The sequence below is a fragment of the Centrocercus urophasianus genome, unplaced genomic scaffold, assembly GCF_019232065.1.
Source record: "Centrocercus urophasianus isolate 14NV4802_14NV808 unplaced genomic scaffold, USGS_Curo_1.0 seq_12, whole genome shotgun sequence".
NCBI lineage: Eukaryota > Metazoa > Chordata > Aves > Galliformes > Phasianidae > Centrocercus > Centrocercus urophasianus.
Window position 1 is genome coordinate 51,734,250 of NW_024884364.1, and position 24,046 is coordinate 51,758,295.

Here is a 24,046-nt window from a genome sequence, read left to right on the forward strand (position 1 = left end):
ATATTGGGAATTGCCACTATATTGCTTTGTACTTAGACACCAGCAGGTTAGTGGCTAAATCCAGTCCACCATCAAGCTGAGATTCTGCAACTTGAGGTGGGTCATTGCATGTTGCTGAAAGATGTAAGGATGAAATTTCATCAGCCTAAACTAACTGCATGTGAAAGGAATTAAATGTTCTTCTCAGTGTGCTGAAAAACTGCATTTGTTTGGTAGAACTCTGAAGTAATTCAGGTTTTATGTCCATTTGTCAATTTTAAGGAAGGACTTATGTCAAGCTGTGTGCTTCTGTAGGATTCCACTAGAGTGGGATTTTCTATTTCCCTTCTTCTGGTTTTCTGTAAATTTTTGTTTATGGTATCGTTCAGAGTCTAAAATAAGAATATAAAATAAGAATATGAAGGTGACTTAATCTTTTTTTTTTTTTTTTTTTTTTTAATGGAACCAGTCCTTGAACAGACAGGTAATATTTAAGAAAAACCTATTTGTTAACAGCGTAGAAATCATAGACAAATTTGAACAACACTACAGTTAGAAATTGCAGTTTTTAGAAAACTTGACATCCGTATTAGGAAGGATTATATGCAATTTAAAGAAGCAAGTACTGTGCTATTGTAGGATTTAGTAGCGTTCTGTAACCACTGCAATAGAGGTAAGTGTGAAGATTATCACACTACAGTGCTGTTATGTATGGGACAGGTTGGTCACTATATACATAGGTCACTCTAAAAGTAATGCCCCCATTTATTTCTGTGGAAACTACAACAGGTAGAAAGAATACAATAGAGCTGCTTGTTGGAGCAAATTCTCAGCTGCAAAACACACTTTTTCAGCACAGGAAAAATATTGTCTCCAAAATAGTGTCACCACTGATACCTATGCATTTTTGCCAACAACAAACAAGAGCCTGTAGTAGCTTGTTGATTTGTGGGGTTACTTGATAGATACTCAGGTATCTGTCATTAAAGCAAAGTTGCACTGGAGAGAGACTAGATTGCAGTTTAAAAACAAGAGACAAAAAGCAGAGGGAAATAAATGAGGGCATAAGACTGAAACAGGCAATTAGCTTCTAACTGTGGAAAACTGCCGCAGTGGCTTTTTTTCCTAGTTAGAAACTGGAAGGTAAAAACAAGAAAAAACATCTATCCACTCTGTGCTTCAAGTCTGTGTGGCAGGCTGGAACTGATGTAAGAAAGCAACAGAACTTTAAAGGAGGTTAGATTTATGTTTTTTATGTAGGAAATTATGCAGTGGTTTATACAGTCCCAAGTAAGAGAATAAATTTATGCCAACAGTCCTTTTCAGCCATTGTGCTGAAGTATTTCTGCTAAAGAAAACTGTTAAATTAACATTAGTGTGTCTTTAGTAGTGTTCTGTATTAGTACTAAGAATATTTACACTTCACTTTAGTCAATAATAATGGTTTCTAGAGCCTTTACAGAGATTTTCGTCTGAGATTTTTAAATGCTATTTGAGAATGGATTTCTGAGATTGGGATTTTGAAACGTAATATTTGTGTTAGCGCACTTGTTCCAGTTCTGTATCAGATAGAACTTCATTTGGATATTCTAGATTTATTTCCTCTTTCTTTGCATAATAGCTCTTTATATGGAGAATATTATGTTCATTCTAGTGCCAAACAACAGTGATTTCATCTCCTTGCTTTGGACAATGTTACATTATTTTCTGTATGGTATAGTATGAGTGAATGTGGAAAGGTAATGACCATGTGAAGTAAACTCTAGACGCCTAATGCATCTTTCTGTAGTCTCTCAGGAGTATCAGTTGATACTGTTTTAGGAATATAAACAAAGCCTTCCCTTTGAGCAATATTGTTCCACTTGTGAATTGTTGGTTATCTTATTAACCCTTACCTCGGAATAAACCAGTGAGTGTTCCAGACTGAATACTGAAATAGTCTTTTAGGAGAAGATTCTTTTTGACCCACTGCTTGATTTATTGCGTAAAACTTAATTTATAGAAAATGAAATATAAAGTCCCAGTGGCCCAATGTACTGATTATAGCTTATAGATAATAAGTCATTTTGGTCATTTCCAGAAGGGCATTTGTTTGCTCCAGTTACAACACTGAGTCCTTTGTGCGTATGATAATATGAAAATATGATAGTATGATAATATGATAGTATGAAAATCTTCAGTATATCCTGTTCAGAATAAAGATTGAGCTAAAGTTTTTTTTAAGAATGCTTAATTGCATCAGAAATCCTTTTCTGTTTTTGCCTGCATAACAGCTGAAGAGTAAGGTAAACATTAAAATAATTTCAGTTACCTTTGAAGACTTCTATGCTACATGAGCTTCAATAGCTTGTATAAAATTGTAGACTGTATCTGTAAATAAAGTCTTGCAAATTAGGCATGATTTTGAGGCATGATTTTGCTTTTATTAATTGGAAAAACTGTATTTCTTTCTTGTGTTTAATACCTTTATTAACAGCATCATTATTTTAAAAAATGGTAGATGAACGAATTGACTTTTTTTCTTTTTGATAGCACATTCATGAGATTGTGGTGTTTGTTTTGTTTTCCTTTTGACACTGTTGAAGGTTGTAGAATCAGAGAATGGTTTGGATTCGAAGTGACCTCAAAATCATTTAGTTCAAACCCCACTGCCGTAGGCAGGGACACCTACTAGATCAGCCCTTTTGGTCATCTTTGTGGCCCTGCTATGGATCCGTTTTCAGAGCTCCTTGTGTTTCTTGTGTGCTGTGGGTTCTAGAGTTGAAAAGAGGTGGGATCTCATTAGAACAAAGCAGAGGGAGAGAGTCACCTCCCTCAGTGTGTTAATCATGCTTTTTTCTTTTGAGGCAGCCCAAGGTAAGGTTGGCCTTTAGGGATGCAAGTGTACAATGCTAGCTTATACTGAGTTTTTCATTGAACTCTTTCTTACAAAGAAAAATTGTATAGGTATAATTTGGCATAGTTTTGATGACAAATATGAAGAATTTAGTGGGCTGCTAATGATTTTCTTTTAAATTTTCAGATGTTTTTTTTCCTTATACAAATTAGCATATACTGTGTCAATATTGTTCCTCTGTGTTGAAATTCTGTGTGCGCACACTGGGCCAGGTAACTTTGAGTCTGGTAACGAAATCAGGAGGTTTAATGTATCTGAATGTAACCTCTGCAGTGTGATTGTCAAACCTATGTATGTAGAATCATTTCAGAATCAGCAGAGAAAAATAGATACTTTGGGTTCATGAATTGAATGGGTGTAACTGCTCGATTCAGTACAGAAGTGCCTTTTTTGCCTCTTGGGAAGGTGGTTTACCTCGTTTCTTTAAAGGCAAGCTTGTTCTGTAATGAGGTGAAGTAATTTCAGCTCAAGGTGTGTGAGGAAAATGTTGATCATATGCTTATAAGATGGAGAAAGTCTTGTCAGTTTGTGTTTGTGGTACAAAGATGCTTCTTCTACAAGATTAGCCTGCAGTGTTACTGCAACTGTTTCTTTGCATTGTGGAAAGTCTTTTAATAAGTTCTCACCATGCATGGCAGCAGGGCAAGAAGTGTGACAGCCTTTGAGGACACATCCATCATACCCTGTGGTGTCCAGCCTCACAGAGATAATACAGGTCTATATGTTCCATTGCGGTAAACTCATATTTTTGAAAGGAAAAACTCCAATTTATCATTTTTGACACTGTCCAGGCTTTGTCTTCAGTATTTTTTTGACATCATGGATTAGTTCCAAAAAGGACAGGAAAAAAAGGTTTAATTTTTTTTTTTTTTTTTTTTTTTGAGTGCCAAATGTGGGTACTGACTGTGAACTTTATTATTTTTGGTGCTACTTTGGTAGGATTTTCTTTCTGAATATTAATGTGTCTTGACTTCAACCTGGCCTTTTTGGTTAAGTCTGAGTTTCTCAGTTTTGCTTGTATTTAAACATAAACACCTGCAAGTGTGTTTCTGAAGTAGGATCTTCTATGCTTAATTCCGTAGTAACAGACAACATAGGATATCGTATCTTCAACCTTGTATTTTGCTATTTAGTGATTTCTTGGAAATTTCAATAGAAATACTAGTAATTTAAATAATTTAAATTGGACGAAAGTTACTGATTTGTCTACAGAGTTCGGCAGAATTTATTCTTCAGTGTTATACTTTAAAAACATTCTAGAAATACCATAGTAAACAGTAGATAGATTTATTTTTTAAATCTTTTAAAATACAGATTTTATATACTATGTGAAATGTCCCCCTTGATTTTCTTCTCCTTTAGCACTATTTTGCATGAAGATTGAAGTGAAATGTAATTGAAGTGACTATTACAAGAGGTAACAGTCCCTCAGAGGCTTCTGTCCAGTGCTGGTCAAGTACAAAGAATGTGGCTTTTATTACATTCACTTAGCAATACTAAACCTCTGTACTTCTGAAAGATTTTTTCCATTTGATTTTTAGAAGGACACAGTGAAGGATATTAAGCCTGATACCTACTTTGAATTAATGTGGGAATGACTTGCACCAAGTAGTTCTTCTGGGGAGAAAAAATCAATTGTGGGGTAGACTAAAATACGCTGATTACATTTAAATATATATATTTAAAGAAAAAAAAATCCTAGACATCCAAAGAAGGTTGTAGGGGCATGTATTTGGGGCTGAAAAGGAAAGTGGCTAAGCAGGTGTTAGATATTAAGTACTAGTATTTAGTTTTTCATAATTTAGATGATGCTTCTTCAAAAATTTGGACATGAGGTGTTTCATGTATTTCTGATATTTATCAGATGCCATGCAACTGAAATTTCTGTAGAACGAAGTGACTCTTCAAATCCTTCTTGGGTTATTGTGTTCATATTTATATTCATCATTGTATTCATATTTGGGCAACAAGGCTTGTGAAGGGCATGGAGGATATGCCCTATAAGGAGCTACTGAAGGAACTGGGACTGCTTAGTCTGGGGAAAAGGAGGCTGAGGGGAAACCTTATTGCTCTCTTCCAGTATCTGAAAGGCGCTTACAGCGAGAGCAGGGCTAGTCTCACTGGTGACAGGACAAGGGGAAATGGCCTTAAGTTGCACCAGAGTAAGTTTAGGTTGGATATCAGGAAAAACGTCTTTACAGAAAGGGTTGTTAAGCACTGGAATAGGCTCCCCAGGGACGTGGTTGAGTCACCATCCCTGGATGTGTTTAAAAACCATTTGGATGTGGTATTCAGGGACATGATTTAGCAGAGGGTTGTTGAGTTAGGGTAGTTTGGTTAGGCTGCGGTTGGAATTGATGATCTTTGAAGTCTTTTCCAACCTGAGCAATTCTATGATTCTATAAGCCTTTATTTTTTTTCTTCTGTCACCAGGATTTTATGAGGTGAAAACACATTCTGGAGCACAGCCATTTTCTTTAGATTGGTCAGCTTTATTTAATGGTTTTCTGTTTCTTTGTGGGATCAATTATTCTTCTGTACATAAAGTAGTTTACCGTCAACATATTAAAGCTAATAGATTCAACTACAGCAATTGACAGAACAAAAGCTACTGAAACAATTTATTAAATACCTGAACTGTTCTGTATCTTCTACATGGGTGTTGTTTTAAATGTTCAAGATGATGACAGCTTCCATTAGTTAGAAAGGGTTTGCACCAGAAAGCAGTAGGCATGGAATAGACTGCCCAAGGCAGTGGGCATGGTTCCGAGTGCCGGAGTTCATGGAGTCACAGAGTCACAGAATGACCCAGGTTGGAAGGGACCTCAAGGATCATGAATCTCCAGCCCCCCTGCCACAGGCAGGGCCACCAACCTCCACATTTAATATTAGACCAGGCTGCCCAGGGCCCCATCCAATCTGGACTTGAACACCTCCAGGTATGCAGCATCCACAACCTCTCTGGGCAGCCTGTTCCAGCACTTCACCATTCTCATGGTAAAGAACTTCCCCCTGGCATCCAACTTAAATCTTCCCTCCCTCAACTTAAAGCCATTTCCCCTTGTCCTTCTGTTATCAACCCTTTCAAAGAGTTGATTCCCCTCCTGTTTGTAGGCTCCCTTTAGGTACTGAAAGGCTGCATTGAGGTCACCCTGCAGCCTTCTTTTCTCCACGCTGAACAAGCCCAGCTCCCTCAGCCTGTCCTCATAGGGGAGGTGCTCCAGTCCCCTGATCATCTTTGTGGCCCTCCTCTGGACCCTCTCCAACAGCTCCCTGTCTGTTTTGTACTGGGGGCTCCAGACCTGGACACAGTACTCCAGATGAGGCCTCACAAGGGCAGAGTAGAGGGGGGCAATCACCTCCCTGTCTCTGCTGGTCACCCCTCTTCTGGTGTAGCCCAGGTTACTTTTGCTTTCCAAGCTGCAAGTCACACTGCTGGCTCATGTTTAGCTTTTCATCCACCAGGACCCCCAGGTCCTTCTCCACAGGTCTGCTCTCAAGGACTGATCTTTCCAGTCTGTATGGATACCTAGGATTCCTCTGGCCCAAGTGCAAAACCTTGCATTTTGCTGTGTTGAACCTCATCAGGTTCACCTAGCTCCACCTTTCAAGTCTGTTGAGGTCCCTCTGAATGGCATCCCTTCCTTCCACTGGTGTCAACCTCACCACTCATCTTGGTGTCATCGGCAAATTTGCTGAGGGTGCACTCGACTCCATCATCGATGTCAATGATAAAGATTTTAAAGAACACCAGTCCCAACACAGACCCCTGGGGACATAGAACCATTGATGACCACCCTCTGTCTGAAACCTTTCAATCAGTTTCTTATCCATCGAGTGGTCCACCCATCAGATCCACATCCCTCCAATTTGGAGATGAGGATGTGGTGGGGGACCATGTCAGAGGCCTTGCTCAAGTCCAGTTAAATGACATCAGTTGCCTTTCCCTTGTCCACCAATGCTCCATCACAGAAGGCCACCAGATTGGTTAAGCATGGCCTTCCCCTGGTGAAGCCGTGCTGGCTGTCTTGGATCACACACTCATTCCTCATGTGATCAAGCATATCGTCCAGGAGGATCTGTTCCATGATTTTCCCAGGCACAGAGGTGAGACTCACCAGCCTGTAGTTCCCCGGGTCCTCCTTGTCCCCTTTCTTGTAAATGGGAATGATGTGACCCTTCCTCCAGTCATCTGGGACCACACCTGACAGCCATGACTTTTCAAATGTTATGGAGAGCAGCTCGGCAACCACCTCAGCCAGCTCCTTCAGAACCCTAGGATGCATGCCATCCATCCCCATACACTTGTACACATTCAGTCTGATGAGGCAGTCTCTGCCCTTACAGTGGGGGGGGGATTTACTATCCCGGTCCCCACCTAGAGGTTTAGGGATGCAGGGCTCAGGGACGTGAGAAATACTAGAATCATTTTGTGGCCTGTCTCTTCTGGCCCATGTACCTGTAGAATGTCTTCCTTTTGTTTTACACAGCCCTCGCCAACTTCAGTTCTGCCTGCGCCTTGGCTTTCCTGATCCCACGTCTGCAAGTCCGGATGGCATCCCTATATTCTTCCCAGGTGACACGCCCTTGTTTTCAGAGCTTGCACGCACCTTTCTTCGCCCTCAGCGTGCCTAGGAGGTCCTTGCCGAGCCATGCCAGTTTTCTACCTCCTCTGCCCGCTTTCTTGTTCAGACAGATGGAGAGTTCTTGTGCGCTCAGAAAGGCATCCTTGAAGAGTAGCCAGCTCTCCTCAACATCGTTGTTTTTAAGGACAGCATCCCAGGGGATCTTGGCCAACAATCCATTGAAGAGCTTAAAGTTCGCTCTTCCAAAGTTCAGGGTCCTGTCCCCACTCTTTGCCAGGCCCACATTCCTCAAGGTCACGCAAGTGTCTGTGCAATGCTCTCAGACATAGGGTTTGAATTTTGTGTGGTTCTGTGTGGAGCCAGGAATTGGACTTCATGGTCTTTGTGGGTTCCTTCCAACTAAGAATATTCTATAATTCTGTTCTGAATTAGCAGGGGCTCATACACAATAAAGGGAAAGAAGAAATCTCCAAAGCTTCTGATAATTTAGTTTAAAAACATTCAGATATTTACAGTGTTTTCATAGATACCCATCAGATTGTGATCAAAACAATTTATCTGGAATTAGAAAATAACTCCTGCCATGGTTGTTCTGTTGATTTGTTCTTGAAATCAAGAACCTGGCTCGGAACTGTGTGGAAAAACAGGAAGCTTGACTGGTATGTTTTAATTCGCATGGTGATTCCTGACCATTCTTAATTCAAAAAGAATTAAATGCGTGATTCAGCACCAGGAATTACAGACATAATTGCTTAGTATTCTTCTCTGGCATATCAAATTTTGTGGAAAATTGAAAATAAGCTAAGCCAAGTTCTGTAGTGTTATGCACAATTTTAGTATTGTGTTGTTGTAGACTCTCTTTGTACATAGAAAGAAGTGACACATACTCAGGACCTTTGAAATTTGGAAGCAGGAAATAAGTGGGCATTGCTTTTTTTTTTTCTTTTCTTTTTTTTTTTTTTTTTCCTCAGGACAAGCAGGACTGTGAATCTTTTGAGTCAAGAACACGCATTGGTTTCTTTTCAACTTGAGATAAAGAATTGATGATATTGAGCTTTGGGTTGAAAAGTGGCTTGGCAAAGGGATGAATCCAAAATCCAAAATAGAAGTAAGAAAAGATCACACTGGAACACCAATTGTAGTGGTATTCCTGGGGCAAGTAGTATTCTATCCTGCAAAAACTGATGATCTCACCCACAATCTATAGAGCAGGTTTTTTTTTTGTCTGGTGTTTCAGATTGTTGCTAAATAGAAAACATGTTGTTGATCTACTAGTTCCTAGTGGAAACTGAGGAGTAACACGGTGGATGAATGAACAAAGTCATAGACCTCTGGCAAAGCTGCATGTGGGAAAATGATGAGGTAGTTTAGTCCCATTTTCTATGCTGTTAAGCTCTTAGACACTTGATAACTGAAGGATATATGAAAGCTTTGTAAAAGGTATTACATAACAGTCACTTAATAATGTGACATAAAGCAATAGGCAGCATGTTAAACCTCTTAAATTTCTTTATATCTCTGTTGTGTTTTTAGATGTAGGTCAGAACTCTGTGGGAAGCTGGAGGTATAGAGGTAGTGGTTATGAACAGCAGCCCACACTTGTTTCATGGAACGATATGAAGACTCTAGGCATGTTGCCAGCCATTTTGACCTGACACTACTCTGTGTGTTGGAAAAACTTGAAGAAAACTGCTTTGATGTCCAAGCTTGTCTTGTGTTACTTTGTGTTACTTACCTGTTGTAGAAGTCCAGAGTTGCTTTTGCTGTATGATTTCCTCTTCTTTCTCTATAATATTTAATCTTCTGGTAAGCTTGGGCAGGCTCCTCTCGTTGCTGTGTCCCTTCTTCCCCTTCTTTGTCAAGAATAATGAAAGCCCTCTCTGCCTTTTAAGACACATATTGCTAGACTGTTGAAGAGAAGACAGATTAAGGAGCAGACAGATTTGACACCACGTAGTAAGATTGTGATCTAATACAGTTTGTCTACTTTATGTCTGAAATTCAGCAGAATTGTCTGCCTTGTTTGTAGCTACCAACAAAGACTAATACATGGCATGGTATGAAATGTTTATCGTAACTGTAATAACTGTAAATAACAAATGCATCTGATGGTTTCCGTAGGCATCTGTGGAAATCAGGACTAGCCCCTTTGGGACTCAGAAAACAGCCCTCAGGGTTGAGTAGCTCACTTGACCTAATTTATTCTTTGTTAAAACAGATGGTATCTATCTGAGCAGGGCAAACTTATTTTTAAGAAAGAACTGTGGATTGAAAGAGTGGGAAGTTGGAACAGTTGGGCCTTATTAATGGGGGCAAACAAAGAGGCAAACTGAGCTTTAAATCAGTCATACACATCAATAACAAAATAGTCTGTGCATGATTAGTCACTCTGTTATATCAGTTGATCTAAAGTAGCAGGATTGGTTTTCCAGTCATCAGAAGTACCTGAGATTGAATCAGAAAAATTCCCACCTTTGCTGTTGTTTTCTACCAGATTTTAAAGAACAAAATCTTGGATTTTGCCGTGTTTGTTCTTGTGGGAAAAGTTAGGGAGTCCAGCTTGTTTTATGTGACTGAGAACGCTCATTTTGTGTTTGATACCCAGGCCAAGCTGGTCCCTAGCTGTATTTGCCCTCCTCCCTTTTTGTGTGTTTAACAAGAGAAGGTTACTTACTTGTTTTGAAGATTGTTGACATTCCTTCAAGTTCTGCAATCACATTAAATTTGCAAAGAGGATCCAAAAAATTTATTATTTCTGTTGTAAACAGATTATACTGGATTAGTGGTTAGCATTTTGCATGGTTGTTCTGTTTATTCCTTTCAACCTGAAAATTTTGGAATTGTGTTGCATACTGCAGATAGCACAAGCATTCTACGCTGCTTTGGTTACTGGTGGACAGAAACCTGTTTGCTATATGCCTTCAAGGGGAGATGGGGTCTCATCTAGAATGGTGCAGTTTGTGGAATTCTCTTGTTTTGAACTGAACGCTAAGTAAAAGTTAGAATATTGTCCAAATATTTCCTTTCGTAGTTATATGTAAGGTGTTCAATGTCTAAATATTAAAATGTAGTTCTAAGGGGTGTTTTCTTATCTATCACAGAAGGTGAAATTTAGTCTGTTCAAATACCTGAGCTTTGAGGAAATCAGGACAAAAAAAATTGCACAAGCATTAATAGAAGTTGTTCCATGACCTTAGTGTCTCCTTCCTGGAGGGCAAGAGGCAGTGGTTCTTTGACACAAGACAAGTAACCATGCCACTGAGCCTCCATTTTACCACAGCCACTTCACTGCTGCAGTCTGTAAGGTTTTTTGCCATGAGTGTGCTTGTGGTAGTGTGTAAAAGCAGAAATGAAATTACATTTCTGTACATTTATAGTGCTCTTTTCTTTGAATTTCTGCAAATTCTTGTGTCCTTTGATTCTTATTAATTACAGTTTTTTTGCTTGGAAAAAAACAAAAAACATAGTATCGTTTACCCTTTTATTCTCCAAGAAGAATAGTTTGAGTAAAGAACCTAGTGTGTAAGCAGTCCTCAGTTTAAATTGCAGGACATCACTATTGTTCTTCTTTTGGGTTTTGAGTGTGCATATTGTTTGTCAAAAGCGCTGGAAGAGTGCTGGTTGTGTCTGGATACTATCAGTAACAACTGATGTAGGTGTAACACATCTTCTCAGAAGATCTGAATAGGAGAAAATTCGTATCACAAGAAGAGATATATAAAAACAGATGTTGGTGGACTAATTGGTCTGTGAGTTAGAGGGGTTCTGGATTGCCGTCTTGATTTCCATAATGGCTTGGAGTCAGGCTAAAGATGCTGCGTGCAGCCAGTCTAAGAATGAGTCTGGTTTGGGAGGTTGTAGGCTCTTGCTCACCTGTGTGGCCTCCTGCTTTACCCCCAGGCTCTCTGGATGAGGTTTTGCCACTCATCTGTTATTGCGTGCCGGGCTCTACAGCTCCTGGCAGGAGGGCTTTTAAAGAGACCGTATTTCCAAAGTTAAATAAGTCTCTTGCAGATCCTGCTGTAAAAATAGTGGAACATAACGTTGATATCATTATTTGCAAGCACAATTGTTTTTAATGTTAGACCAATAGCAGAGTGAGAATAAAACATTCTAAAATAAAAGTTTCTTGGGCATACATGAAATCATGAAACAGGAGGGCATTGAAAACCTCTGGCTTTCCTCCTGAATATGTTTGTGCAAGATGTCTATTGAAACAGGTACCAAAACATATATGAAAACTGCATTTTCTCATGCAGTAGCTACTGTTACTTCCCCCAAGACAGCATTTGGAAGTCTTTAATTTTTAAGACGATTTTTAGTTTTGATGTGTAATATAACTGTAGTTATTCTTGACAGTCTTTTTCAAGATACTTCAACTTGCATTTCAGCTCCTAATTCTGAAATGAGCAAAGGTATTTATTTTCATGTATGTGTCCATAAAGATGTAAATAATAAGTATTTAGGTCTGGACAGATGGCTGTGCTTGGATGTTCTCTTTGTTTTTTTTTTTTTTTTACAGTGTTATTTTTTTGTTTAGTTTCCTGCATAGGCTCATCCACATGAAAATGAGATTGTTTACAGTTACAGTCATGCAATGTGACTGCATTGCTAAGGGATTTAATTGCATGATAAATTTTCCAGAGTAACCTGGTATCTTACTTTGATATAACAGCAAGCACTGTCTGAGACCTGTTTACAGTTTTTGTGGTTAAGGAGTTGTAATTGAGGACAGGTGGGAATATGTGTTTGTTAGTTCTTTCTGTTTTGGGTGTTTGTTTTCTGTTTTTGTTTTTTTAAAGGAGCTTTGATTATTATCTTTTGGATGACTGTAACCCTTGGTGAATTTGCGTAGTGAGAAATTTTATCTTGAAAGCTGGTTTTGAAAGCTATATTGGTAGTGGAATTGCATGCTTTTGTAAAACTGAATTGCTGAAGTTGTTAGTTCCTCGTTTGTGTATTTTGTTCTGGTTTTAGTAAACGCTGTGCTCTTAAACAAAAATACAAGTGACCGAAAAGGGAAAAAAAGCGTTAAATAAAATGTAAATGTTTTAAGGAAGTACATATGATGAAAACAAACATTGGAGGGTGGGGAAGGGGACAACGAAACAAACAGTGTTTCCTGAATTTGCTATGTACAAAAGCTCTTTTTTTTTTTTTTTTTCTTTTTTTTTTTTTTTCTCCCTTTTCCCCCTTTTTTTCTTGTTTCTGTAATATAGACTTTTTTTTTTCTTCCATCCTTCCCCTTTCCACATACATATTCATCCTCTTCACCCCACTACATGTCATAAGGAGTTTTGTTGTAGGAGAGGGTGATCATCAACCTGCTCTGCAGTCAGCTGACGTACCAGCTCATAACTCTGCAACAGGTCATGGGCTGCCTTCTACTGTGTGTGCGAGGCAGCAATTGTGAACAGAAGTACAAAATTCGGACAACTTTGGAAGGGACTTCTGAAGAAAGGAGTGGCCCTTATAAATGGGGACAGTTGACTTGAATGCCAAGTGTGTCTCATTTCGTGGGAAGTACTTCTGTCAGAGAAAAGGATTAAAAATGTGCTGCACCATTCTAGAGGAACCTACATGACATTGTTTAATGAAAATAAAACAATGAGCAAACAGCCACCCAGAGAGCTGAAATGGGAGTTCATCTTGAGATGTGTAACGCTGTACTGCTCACAAATAGGAGTGTGGCTAAACATAATACTTTTAACTCTGCTTTCTCTGAAATAATACTCAGTTCAGTTCTGTATAATTATCTGGAGTGCAAAGCATTTGAAGGGAACTTTAATAATTGCTATTCTGCCTGATGAGAAAAACATAGTGCACTATTAAAAACATAGTATGTTTTTGACTGGATTTTATTTGCCTTTTATATTTTTAAGAAGGAATTGAGAAGGGAATACACATTAAAAAAAAAAAAAAAAGTGTGTGAAATCTTCTACTACAAACAGTCAATACAGCACTGTGGCACTGCAAGGAGATCTTATTGGTATTTGTAAGTGAGCAACTTTTAAGCTTTTTTTCCCATCGTGTACTGAATCATTTCACTGCTCTGTAGATATATAAGGGAATAATCTCCTTGCCTGAATATTTGCTGACAGCTGTTTTCAGTCACTGAAGCCTTGGTAGATTAATATTTTGTATGGTTTGTTTTGTTATCTATCTTGTATATTCTTCTGTGTTTTGAGTTCCTACATTTTAAGCACTAATTTAGCTATCGGGCTTTAATAAATAAGCTATGGAAGTTAAATTGTTATTTTTATTGAGTAAATGTTAAGCCTGTTACAGTTCTTCCTTAGTGGTGATTTTTTCCCTTTATGTAATACATCATGTATATATGTAATTGACATCAGCTTCTGCTTCCAATCTGAATTAAAATTGATGTCTGAAATTTAAGAGAATGTTTTCCTGCCTTTCTTCTGTACTTGAGAACAGTTTTGCATGTTTCATTTCTTTTGGTTACATTTGAATTTTCTGTATTACACATCAATTTTTTTTGTAGATCTTCTTTAGTCTTTCTCAGGACCAGTTCTCTTCTTGGCAAGGAATGCTTCTAATATTTATCCAAAGAGTGACAATATCCTAATATTGTTATTTTCATTAAAACATTATCACTGAAATGTGACAAATTTTTCCCTTACCCTCCCCCCAAAGATGATGTGCGGGAACACTTAATATAATGTAATATTGATGGGGAGGAAAAAATAAAAAAAAGAAATTGAGAGCCTATGTTTTTAAACCCAGCGAATTGTTTTGGCTTCTTTTTTTTTTTTTTTCTTTTTTCTTTTTCCCTTCATAAATTTGATGGTTTTCTTTCTTCGATTTTTCAGGCACAGGTACATTTGGACGTGTTCACCTGGTGAAGGAAAAAATGGGAAAACATTACTTTGCACTGAAAGTAATGAGCATTCCAGATGTCATTCGACTGAAGCAAGAGCAGCACGTGCACAATGAAAAGTCAGTTTTGAAAGAGGTCAATCATCCATTTTTGATCAGATTGTAAGTTGTATTGATTTTCTCACTTTGCACTTAAACTAATGCATTTAAAGCTAAGTGTTCTAGTGTCTTATTGCAAGCTCTGCAACAAAAACAAAACACCAAATGTTTAATTTCTGTTCAGTGATCTAAAGTAGGACTTCAAACTAAAGTAGTATGGAAGAATCAAGAATATAAACGTAAGTATCACAATTTAAACATTTAAGCAATAATTCATTAGAAGTTTTATGCTGTCTCTGTAGTAGTTTCTTTTTTTCAAATTACAGTAGAGATTTTCTTAAGGGAGGAAAAAATTATAATTGAAGAAAAGTTAACCTTAGCTTATCAAATTGAGAACTGTAATGTTAGAATGGTGAAAAAAACAATTCCTATGTATATATTTACTGTCAGTATATTGATGAAAATACAGTTAGATTTCATTATATCTTTTGAAAACATTTCTGAACTTTTTTCATTGTTGAGGTCACAGCAGCACTTCATATGTTTTGTTATTCCCATATTTGAGGTGTAATTATAGTACTACTACAAATTAAGTAGTTAATAGAGAATACTTTTTTTTTTTTTTAGTTCAGGTCTAATAATTTTATTGATCTCTTTTATTAATGAGAGAAAGGAGCACGCTTCTCTATTCAGTCTTTTTTCATTGGATAACTAAACTTCTGGGTAATTGTACACTTAATTTACATTTACATTTTCTCAAAAATGGGTACAGGGCCATTGACCAAGATTTGTTTTGCATTTATCTGCCTTAACCTCTTCTACTAACGTGAGACAACGTTAGGTTTAGTTAATCTCTAAGCAGAGGGAGTGCAGCTTCCTTCAAGGCTGAGAAGGCATCGAAGAGAGAAGGTGCAAAAACATGCTAATTACACTCTTGTTGTGTGGAAAAAATCCCTGCAGGAGTCTTTTTCCCTTGTGAGCTATTGCTGTTTCCAGCACGGTGATGCTATTAGTTCTAGCCAGTGTTCACAAACGCTGCGTATGTGCTAATATCAGTGAAGTGAGTTCTTGGGTATGTAGTATTTGATATGCATGTAGGAAAGCGAGTTGGAGAGGCTGACAATGCATCTGGTTAAACTGGTTAAAGTATGGGCAGAACAGGAGGAACGGGATTTTACATGTAGACTTATGTACATGTATAAATTCTGTTTAAGAAAGAGAAAGGGAAAAATGCTGCACAGGTCTAGAAGCACAGATTTACAAGTGTGGGAACAGGAAAACTTGACTGAAAAGTCAGACAGGATCATGAGGATTGATGTCCCCAGAGAAGCAGTGGTCAGAAATGCAAATGGACAAGTTTTGTTGGATTTCATTCCTGTCCTGTTTCCAAAATGTAAGGTTGTAAGCTTCAAGAAAGGAATGCAAGTCAAATAGAAGTTCACTTGTGTGTAAGGCAGCAGTTTGTCATGTCTTTCAGCTCTCTTCCTTTTTTTTTTTTTCTCCTGTGGACGTGCTGTGTGTAATGCTGCATGAACTGTGCTGCTTTTTTTTTTTTTTGTCTGTGTCCCTTGGCAAAAGAGATTTAAAGCAACCCATCTGAAATGAATTAGTTAAATTTTAAGTTGTGTTTAAATATTATATTTGTGTGCTTTAGGTTAAGCAAGCATTTATGGACAACGAACACTAACTTTTTGACAAAGGGCTGTTCCAAGCCTCCTACTTTCTTTCTTGATACACATTTCTTCCATTATTATTTTTTTTACTAGCACTGATCAGAAAAAAGAATAATATTTTGTATAGTTCTGTTTCAGATCCTTTCAACAGTATTATTTTCATCTATTTATTGTGTTCCCATTTAGTGTCACTAACTTAAGCACAGGTAGTATTACCCTCTGGCTACAAATCAAGGATTATGTGCCAGTGCAGCTTAATTCTATTTTTTGTAGTACTTTATGATGAAGACTTTTAAAGGTATTGCTGCACATCATCTATTTCTGGCAATCATCCTTCCTGTATCTTCTCATATATAAAACCTTCAAGATTTTTTTTTTTTTCCTTTTCCTGTTGCTTTTAAGAAAGAACATAGACAGAGGATCTTCATCAGTTTGCAAACAGAGAAGTTAGTTATCTACTATACTCTTAAGCATTTTTTGAGGGGGGGGGGGAAATGCTTATGTTCTTGGAGAGCTGTTCGTTGGAGACTCATAGTCAATCTTTATTGATACATTTGAGTGAATTATCATAATTCAGTGGGTTCAGCAGTTCATATAGTATTGTGATTTTAACATGAATCTTGACATTTCAAGAAAACTAGAATTAATAAATCTAATCTCTCAGCAGTCTTATTTTCTTGGTTGTCCTGTCAGTATCAAGAAAGAATATCTTATTGAGGAAAAGTCACTCTTTGGTTTGGAAGCTTGGTTTGCTGTTTATCTTTCTTACCTTTCTTGCTTATCTGTCTTTCTAGACTTACTAGCTTGATTAGGAACCAACAAATAAAACAAAAAATACTTGATCTTTTGGATTTTTTGATACTGTGGGAGAGTTAATAGAAGCTGAAATAACTTTCATTCTTCTGCCAACAGAGTGCATGGAGATACAGTGTTCTTTTTTTACTGTTACTGTAATAGGGATATTTGTTTGTTTAAAAATAGTAAAATATTCTTCTAGGCATTATCAAATACTGTTTTTTTTAAAAAAAAATTATTATGTTGCATTTGGATATGTGGTGTATGACTTCATTAATGTGGGTAGAAGAAAAACAGCTTAGCTCAGAGGAATGTGAGACAGAAGATTCTGTATTCTATGTAAAAGTATTTGCAAACCATGTGGAGTTATTTTCTTCATCCTTGACTGTTCTTTATTGCACTTAATGAGAGAATGTATCACAGTATTTCTTAAAGAATTCATAAAATTTCTTAAAGACAACAATCTGAACAAAAGAAGGTTCTCAGTAGGGTTAATACTGAGACACAGAAATGAAAGAATGCTGTTATTTTTTACTTTTCTATTATTTTTGTTAGAGATAGAAGAGAAAGCATTGTGATCTTATGCTTATTTACTAACTTCGTTTCTGTTGAGGTTCTATGTTTTTATATAGGAAGGAATAAGCAAAGGGAAGGAGAGCAGTCTGGTGTCCTCTGTGTGAATATATTTACAAAAATATATTTACGAAAGCAGCTTATGCTCTTCCCCCCACATTACTTAGGCAGTATTCGATTAAATAAAATACAACTGTGAGAATTGTTGGGTCTTAGTAGACTAGCAGTATATGAAATCAGTTATTAGGTGCTTAGCAGGTACTTGTTTTGTAAAAGGCAAAGGAATCTATCAGTTTCCTGTTTAAAGTGTTTGCTTTGCACATTCTGAACTGTTATTACTTTTCATGTTAAGTCTACTGCTTAAACAGCTGTTAGATAGTCCTAGATTCTTTGGGTTTTACTGGTTGCACAGTAGTAACCATAAATAGGTAGGTTGATCTACAAGTAATGCCTCCTGTATATTTCCATGGAAACTACAGCAGATACAAAGAGCACAGTAACACTACTTAATAGAGCAAATTCTCAGCTACAGAACAGTACTTTTCAACATTGTTGCTACCATTAGCTGTGCATTTTTACCAGTGGTGAGCAAAAGCCTGCGTGCCATGCTCATGAAAGTCTGTACAAGCAAAAGTGACCCACTGTTGCTACTGCTGGAATGCACCACCTCACTGTACTCACATCCACTGTTTGGTCTTCGTAAGCATTTGTAAAGAGCATCAATGGGTGCCATTTTTTCCACGTGGAGGAATTCAGTTCCACACCTTTGCTCATCTACACTTGCATGTGAGACACTGTTTTGTCAGACTGCCTCCCTGCTGCCGTTGTTCACACAACAACAAATTCTAATGGGATACTGGTGGAAAGGTTCAGCCTCTACTTCCATACTACCAACAGCCGCCTCTGATGTCATGGGCCAACATGTTAAAACAGAAGGCATTACTTTCAGAGCAACCCTTGTATATTATCTGCATACTTGGGGCAAAAGAATTCAGTTTACAGAAACTTAATTCTGAAGCAAATTACTGAGATAATTTGTTTATTCAGTAAAATAATGTTTTTATTACAGATTCTGGACCTACCACGATGAACGTTTTTTATACATGTTGATGGAATATGTACCAGGAGGAGAACTTTTTAGTTACCTGCGCAACATGGGGCGTTTCAACAACAGCACAGGACTGTTTTATTCAACAGAAATTATTTGTGCAATAGAATACCTGCACTCCAAAGAAATAGTTTACAGAGACTTAAAGCCTGAAAATATATTACTAGACAAAGAAGGACATATCAAGCTTACTGATTTTGGTTTTGCTAAAAAATTGGTGGATAGGTAAGTACACTTTTACTATTTAACATACAAAAATTAGAGTTGGAAAAGTTTGATTTCAGAGCTAAGCATTTCACAAATGTCAAGTCACATAATAAAAAGAAAGTGGGCTTTCTTGAAATCACTGCAACACCTTAAGCTTAATTAGGAGCAGTATCACAGGTGAGCAGCTGTAGGAAAATATTTTTATATGCGTACATTTGTGTATTTGGGTTTTCATTAGTCCTTTTGTAGAAAGAAACTTCAGTAATGTAAAATGATGAGAGAATGTTTGATCTCTGTGTTGATACGTTGAATAGGATACAGTCTTCTAGACAAGTTAAATTACTAAATGCTTTGTAACTGCTATTTCCTTCGGATTTCTTTTTAAAGACATTTTGGAGATGTAGTAGTATTTTTAAGCTGGACACTGTTTTCATAACCTTGTTGTTAAAATGAAACTAATATGTAGGGGCCAGGTTCAGCAAAAATAATTTATTTAACTGATTTCTACAGTATTGTAATCCCTTTTACTAGCATAATGTAAACATTTTGGCAACGCATGGTTTTCTCTATTATTTCTCTGTTCTCTCTGTTCAAGCTACTCTTCCAGAATTACGCGTGTTTAAAAAAAAAAAAAAAAGTGAGAAAAAAGTGTTATTAGATTGAACATAAGGGAAAAATAAATAGCTGTCAAGTTAGAAAATTTGCCTTTGTAAGGTTTGATGTCATACCTAGTGCTGTCTCTTTAGAGACCCTATCCAGTTGTTCTAGATGAGATAAATGGATGATTCTAGTTGAGTTAAGTAGTTAATCATCTTCTCACTCACCTATTAGCTCCTTTTCCTACAGTTCGTGTGGGGGAGCTTTTCCACAGCATGTGGGGGAAGTCTAAAGGAATGTTTTGAAATAAAGGAACTGTGAGAGCTACTTTTAACGTATCTCTTAGGGCATAAAAATCAGATGGGACAGATTAAATCATGTTACAGTGGTCATAAAGGTTGCTTCCTGTGTGCTGCAGGCTTCCGGTGCTGTGTTTTCTCAGCACAGTAGAATGCTAGGCAGAAATAAATACACCTGTTCACCCTTGGAATTAAAAGTTCTTTTTTAAATCCATAATGTTTTAGTACCTGCACATTTGCTTGAATTCAGTTCCTAGTGAGCTAACAGATTTATACAGATTGACATTAAAAAAAACAAATTCTGATGTAAGTTGGAGCCTCTCTTAGTAAGACATCTTTGTACTAATTTTTATTCCCTCCTTTTTAGATGTAGATGCTGCCACTTAGTGGTTATTCCTAATTTGGATTTCTGTGGATTGAAGATAGGTCAGGAGTAACCGGTCGTATCACATGATAGTTCAAATGAAAGTTTATCTTTCAAACTGAAAGATGAATCTATAAGAGTCAATTTGTTCCAATACATTTTAAGAAGTATTACTGTGCATGTAAATGTATGACAGCTAATAGAAAATACAGAGCACATTTGGATGGAGTGAGGACTTTTTCATGCAGTCTTTTTTTTTTTTTTGTAACTAAATGCTATTCCTCCCACAAAATCATTTGCACAGTATTGGTTTTGTCACTGTAAAAATACATATTGAATACATATTGTTAAAAACAAAAGAAAGAACAACAAAAAACACACCCCAGCTATCCACTTACACACTCCAGTTGATTATGGTTATTTTGTTTTATAGACTATTTTTGTTTTATAGACTATTGTGTATAGTAAACGTCTAGATCAATACAACATCTCTGCATGTGAACCTTGTGAGTCTATATATGTGTATATTATCATGAAAATGAAGAGAATTTTTGTTTTTTTTAAATAAGTGAAGATGTTCCTAAAGGATGGAAGACATGATTTGTGAAATAAATTATAACATAAATTGTTGTCTGCACGAAGCCTGAATAGTTACATGTTCTTGATGTACATTACTTCACATAAATGATTCTGTAGTACTTAATTTGAGGTTTTCTAGACACACACTTCTCTCTTCCCATTATGGTGCACAAAGAAATAAAGTTTTCTATCTACAGTTTAAAAAAAAAGAAAAACAACTGTAGGGCAGAATAAATCACTGTTATTGTTAGGGTATAGGAAAGATTTGCTTTGAGCTTTATAGTTGTTGTGATTATAGACATTTCTTTTTATGAAAGGGCATACCACTACTCAGGAATAAATACATCAAGTAAACATATTTCTGATTGTTCTCACAATTTTTTATGTGATATTTTAGAGGAATGTACAAAAGTAAAGTTCACAGACTTGCATTTTTATGCACGTTTTACTTAGTTTTCTGAAATTTTCAAGAAAAAAATAGGTTTGTTTTTAATGGAATGTTGTTTACTGTTAATTTTGTATTCCTCAGCGTAAATCCCCCCCCCAAAGAAAAGAAAAAAAAAGTAATAACGTAAGTGGTTAAGTTTAAAGCATTTTGCTACACTTCTTCACTCTTCCTTAAAGTGGTTCTGCCTCACAGCAGTTCTTCATAGTGGACTTGAACAGAGAAAACAAAGGCAAGATGCAGCAAGTCTTGTTCTTACATAATTGTCTTGTGCGTCACTGTAGAAGCAAGAATATCCTGCAAAACAAACGTTTGAGGGCTGGAAACAAAGCCATCTCCATTGAATTTAATTATGGAGAAACTTCCAGAAGGCAACACGAAAAAGGATGTTACTTATCTCTGGATCCTGCGTGAGAAGATTTGCAGGGACAACAGAGATGGAGGCTAAATAATGTAGAACAATACAACATAGTAACCAGCTTCTTCAAATGAGACTGTTAACAAGTCTGACAGATGCTATTTGATAGCTTATCTTTGTTATGAGAGTATATTTAGTTTGATTTCCTGATTTTAAAATTACACGTTCAATATTATCAATTATTGATTACCTGCTTATTAGCTCTTACCCTGAAAACCCTTAGCAGTGAAAATTTTGAAGCAATTGGAAGGATCTGGACCATTCTTTTTTTATACTCTATAATTTTTGTCCAAGAAAATGGCATCTAGAGGCTCAGATGAAATACAAGTGCTGCTCTGAAAGTAATGCCTCCTGTTTTATTATGTTGACCCACAATGTCAGAAGTGGATGTTGGTATGGTACCAGAAGTTGATCTTTCCCACTAACATTCTGTTACATTTCATTGCCACGTGACAGATGGCAGTAGAGGATAGTCTGTCGAAATGGCAGCTGACATGGAGGTGTAGATGAAGTAAAGATGTGGAACAGAATTCTTCCGTGCAGAATAAAAAATAGCACCCATTCCTGTTCTTCTGCTTTTGCTGAATGTCAATGGGGACCAAACAGTGAATGAAAGGACAGAGAGGCAGCGGGTGGTGCATTCCAGCAGTGTCACCAGCAGTAGTGGGTCACCTCCACTGATGCAGACTTATATGAGCACAACATGCAAGCTCTTGTTCATCACTGGCAAAAATGCAGAGAAAATGGTTGTGACTTTGTTGAAAAGTAGTGTTCTGTAGCTGATAATTTGCTCTGTCAAATAGTGTTATTGTACTTTTTGTTTCGGTTGTAGTTCTCATAAAAGTAAATAGGAGGCTTTACTTTCAAAGCAGCCTGCATAATAATCAAAATAATACTTTATACATTTTCCAAAATACAAAGTGGTTTGTTGCTTGACCAATGAGAGTACGTAAGTCATGATCATGTGGTACAAATACACAACTTGTGAAAACACCAATTACTGGTAGCTGTTTACTTGCAGGATGGGCTAAATAAACATAAATAAAAGTTTATATACTGGATTGTAATACAATGTCTTAAATTTTAGGAGGAGAGTGGGTCATAATCTTTTCTTTTAATGATAGATAGGCATTATCTTGGCAACTGCTAGGTGGCAGCAGTGCGTAAATAGTGCTGTATGCAGGAATTTTCTTGAATGCTGTTGATTTAGAAAGTCAGTTTATATTTTCCATCAATTTAAATTATGCCATCCATTTGTCGTTAAAAATTGAAGATTTATTCTTACACCAATGAACATGGCTTCAATAGTATGTACAGTATACCAGTAACATGCTCAGCTTAGCTGTGGAGTTATTTGCATTTGCTGTTTTAAAATTAGGCCTTAAGAAATTCAACTCCTTGCATCTTGGATTTTTGAAAATTATGACTGGTTATACAGCTTGTCTAATCCTAATTCCTAATATTTTAGGAATAACAATATTTTTTTAAAGCTCTGATTAAAGTAGTTCTGCAATCTTAGAAAAGCATTTTATTTAACCTCCTAAACAAAAGGTAAACCAAAAATGCTGATAGATTGAGATGCCGTAATATAAATTTTGAACATTTCCTTCTGGTTGTGAAGAAGGTAGTTTAAATTAAGTAGAAAAATGGAAGGAAAAGAAAATAGGGAAGTTGAAAGATGTATATATGGCTTTTTAAAGGTGATTGCTATTCATATTAATGTGTTCATTACCACTTTTCCTTGGAGAAAAATCATATTGCATTATCAGATCTTCTTTCTATAGACTGTGTTTAAAAATAAGTTGTTATGTGAAGCCAGGCAAATTCTGCACAAATATTTGTACAAATAAAAGTTCCTGCATAGCTTGCTCTGAAAGTAATGCTTTCTATTTCTTTTCATGGAAATTACAATAAATGCAAAGAGCACAGTAGCACTATTTGATAGAACAAGTTCTCAGCTACAAAACAACAGATTTCATCATAGTTACCACCATTAGCTATGCATTTTTGCCAGTGATGAACAACAGTCTGCATGCCACACTCGTTAAAATCTGCATGGCCATCTGGAATATGAGTTATCTTTCACATTGCTGTTGCTGCTGCTGGGCCTGTCAAATGTCTGCAGCTTACAGGGTGAAAACTGCTGTTAATGATCTCAAAACAACATGTAGCCTAATGGGTATTGTACCATGCTAGCAGCCAGAAGGCTGAGTTTACTGGTGTCTCTTGCAGCCAAGCAGTTTCTTAATTTCCATATTTTTATTTATATGTCAGGTGAACAGGATCATGATACAGCAGTCTTCTGAGATCTGTAGAGGTCTTCCTTTTCTTTTATTCCTATATGTAATAAGTAATGCAGACACATCTTGAATGTTTCCTGTTTGTTTGGTTGTTTTTTTTTAATTGTAATTTTAGTTCCAATTCAGCCTAATTTTATTATTGTATTTTATGTTTTCTGTTTTCCTCCCAGAACATGGACGCTTTGTGGCACTCCTGAATACCTTGCACCAGAAGTCATACAAAGCAAAGGTCATGGGAGAGCTGTGGATTGGTGGGCCCTGGGAATTCTTATATTTGAGATGTTGTCTGGG

The 24,046-nt window shown here is 36.8% G+C and overlaps 1 protein-coding gene across 1 annotated transcript in view; it reads left to right on the top strand.

Annotated features, from left to right (window-relative positions):
* The window catches only part of PRKX (protein kinase X-linked), a 55,203-nt gene that overhangs the window by 14,173 nt on the left and 16,984 nt on the right, over positions 1 to 24,046 (top strand). The window contains exons 2-4 of the mRNA XM_042810656.1: positions 14,292 to 14,460; positions 18,508 to 18,771; positions 23,926 to 24,045. Coding sequence (XP_042666590.1) covers positions 14,292 to 14,460; positions 18,508 to 18,771; positions 23,926 to 24,045 — 553 coding nt within the window. The remainder of the gene's footprint in view (positions 1 to 14,291; positions 14,461 to 18,507; positions 18,772 to 23,925; position 24,046) is intronic.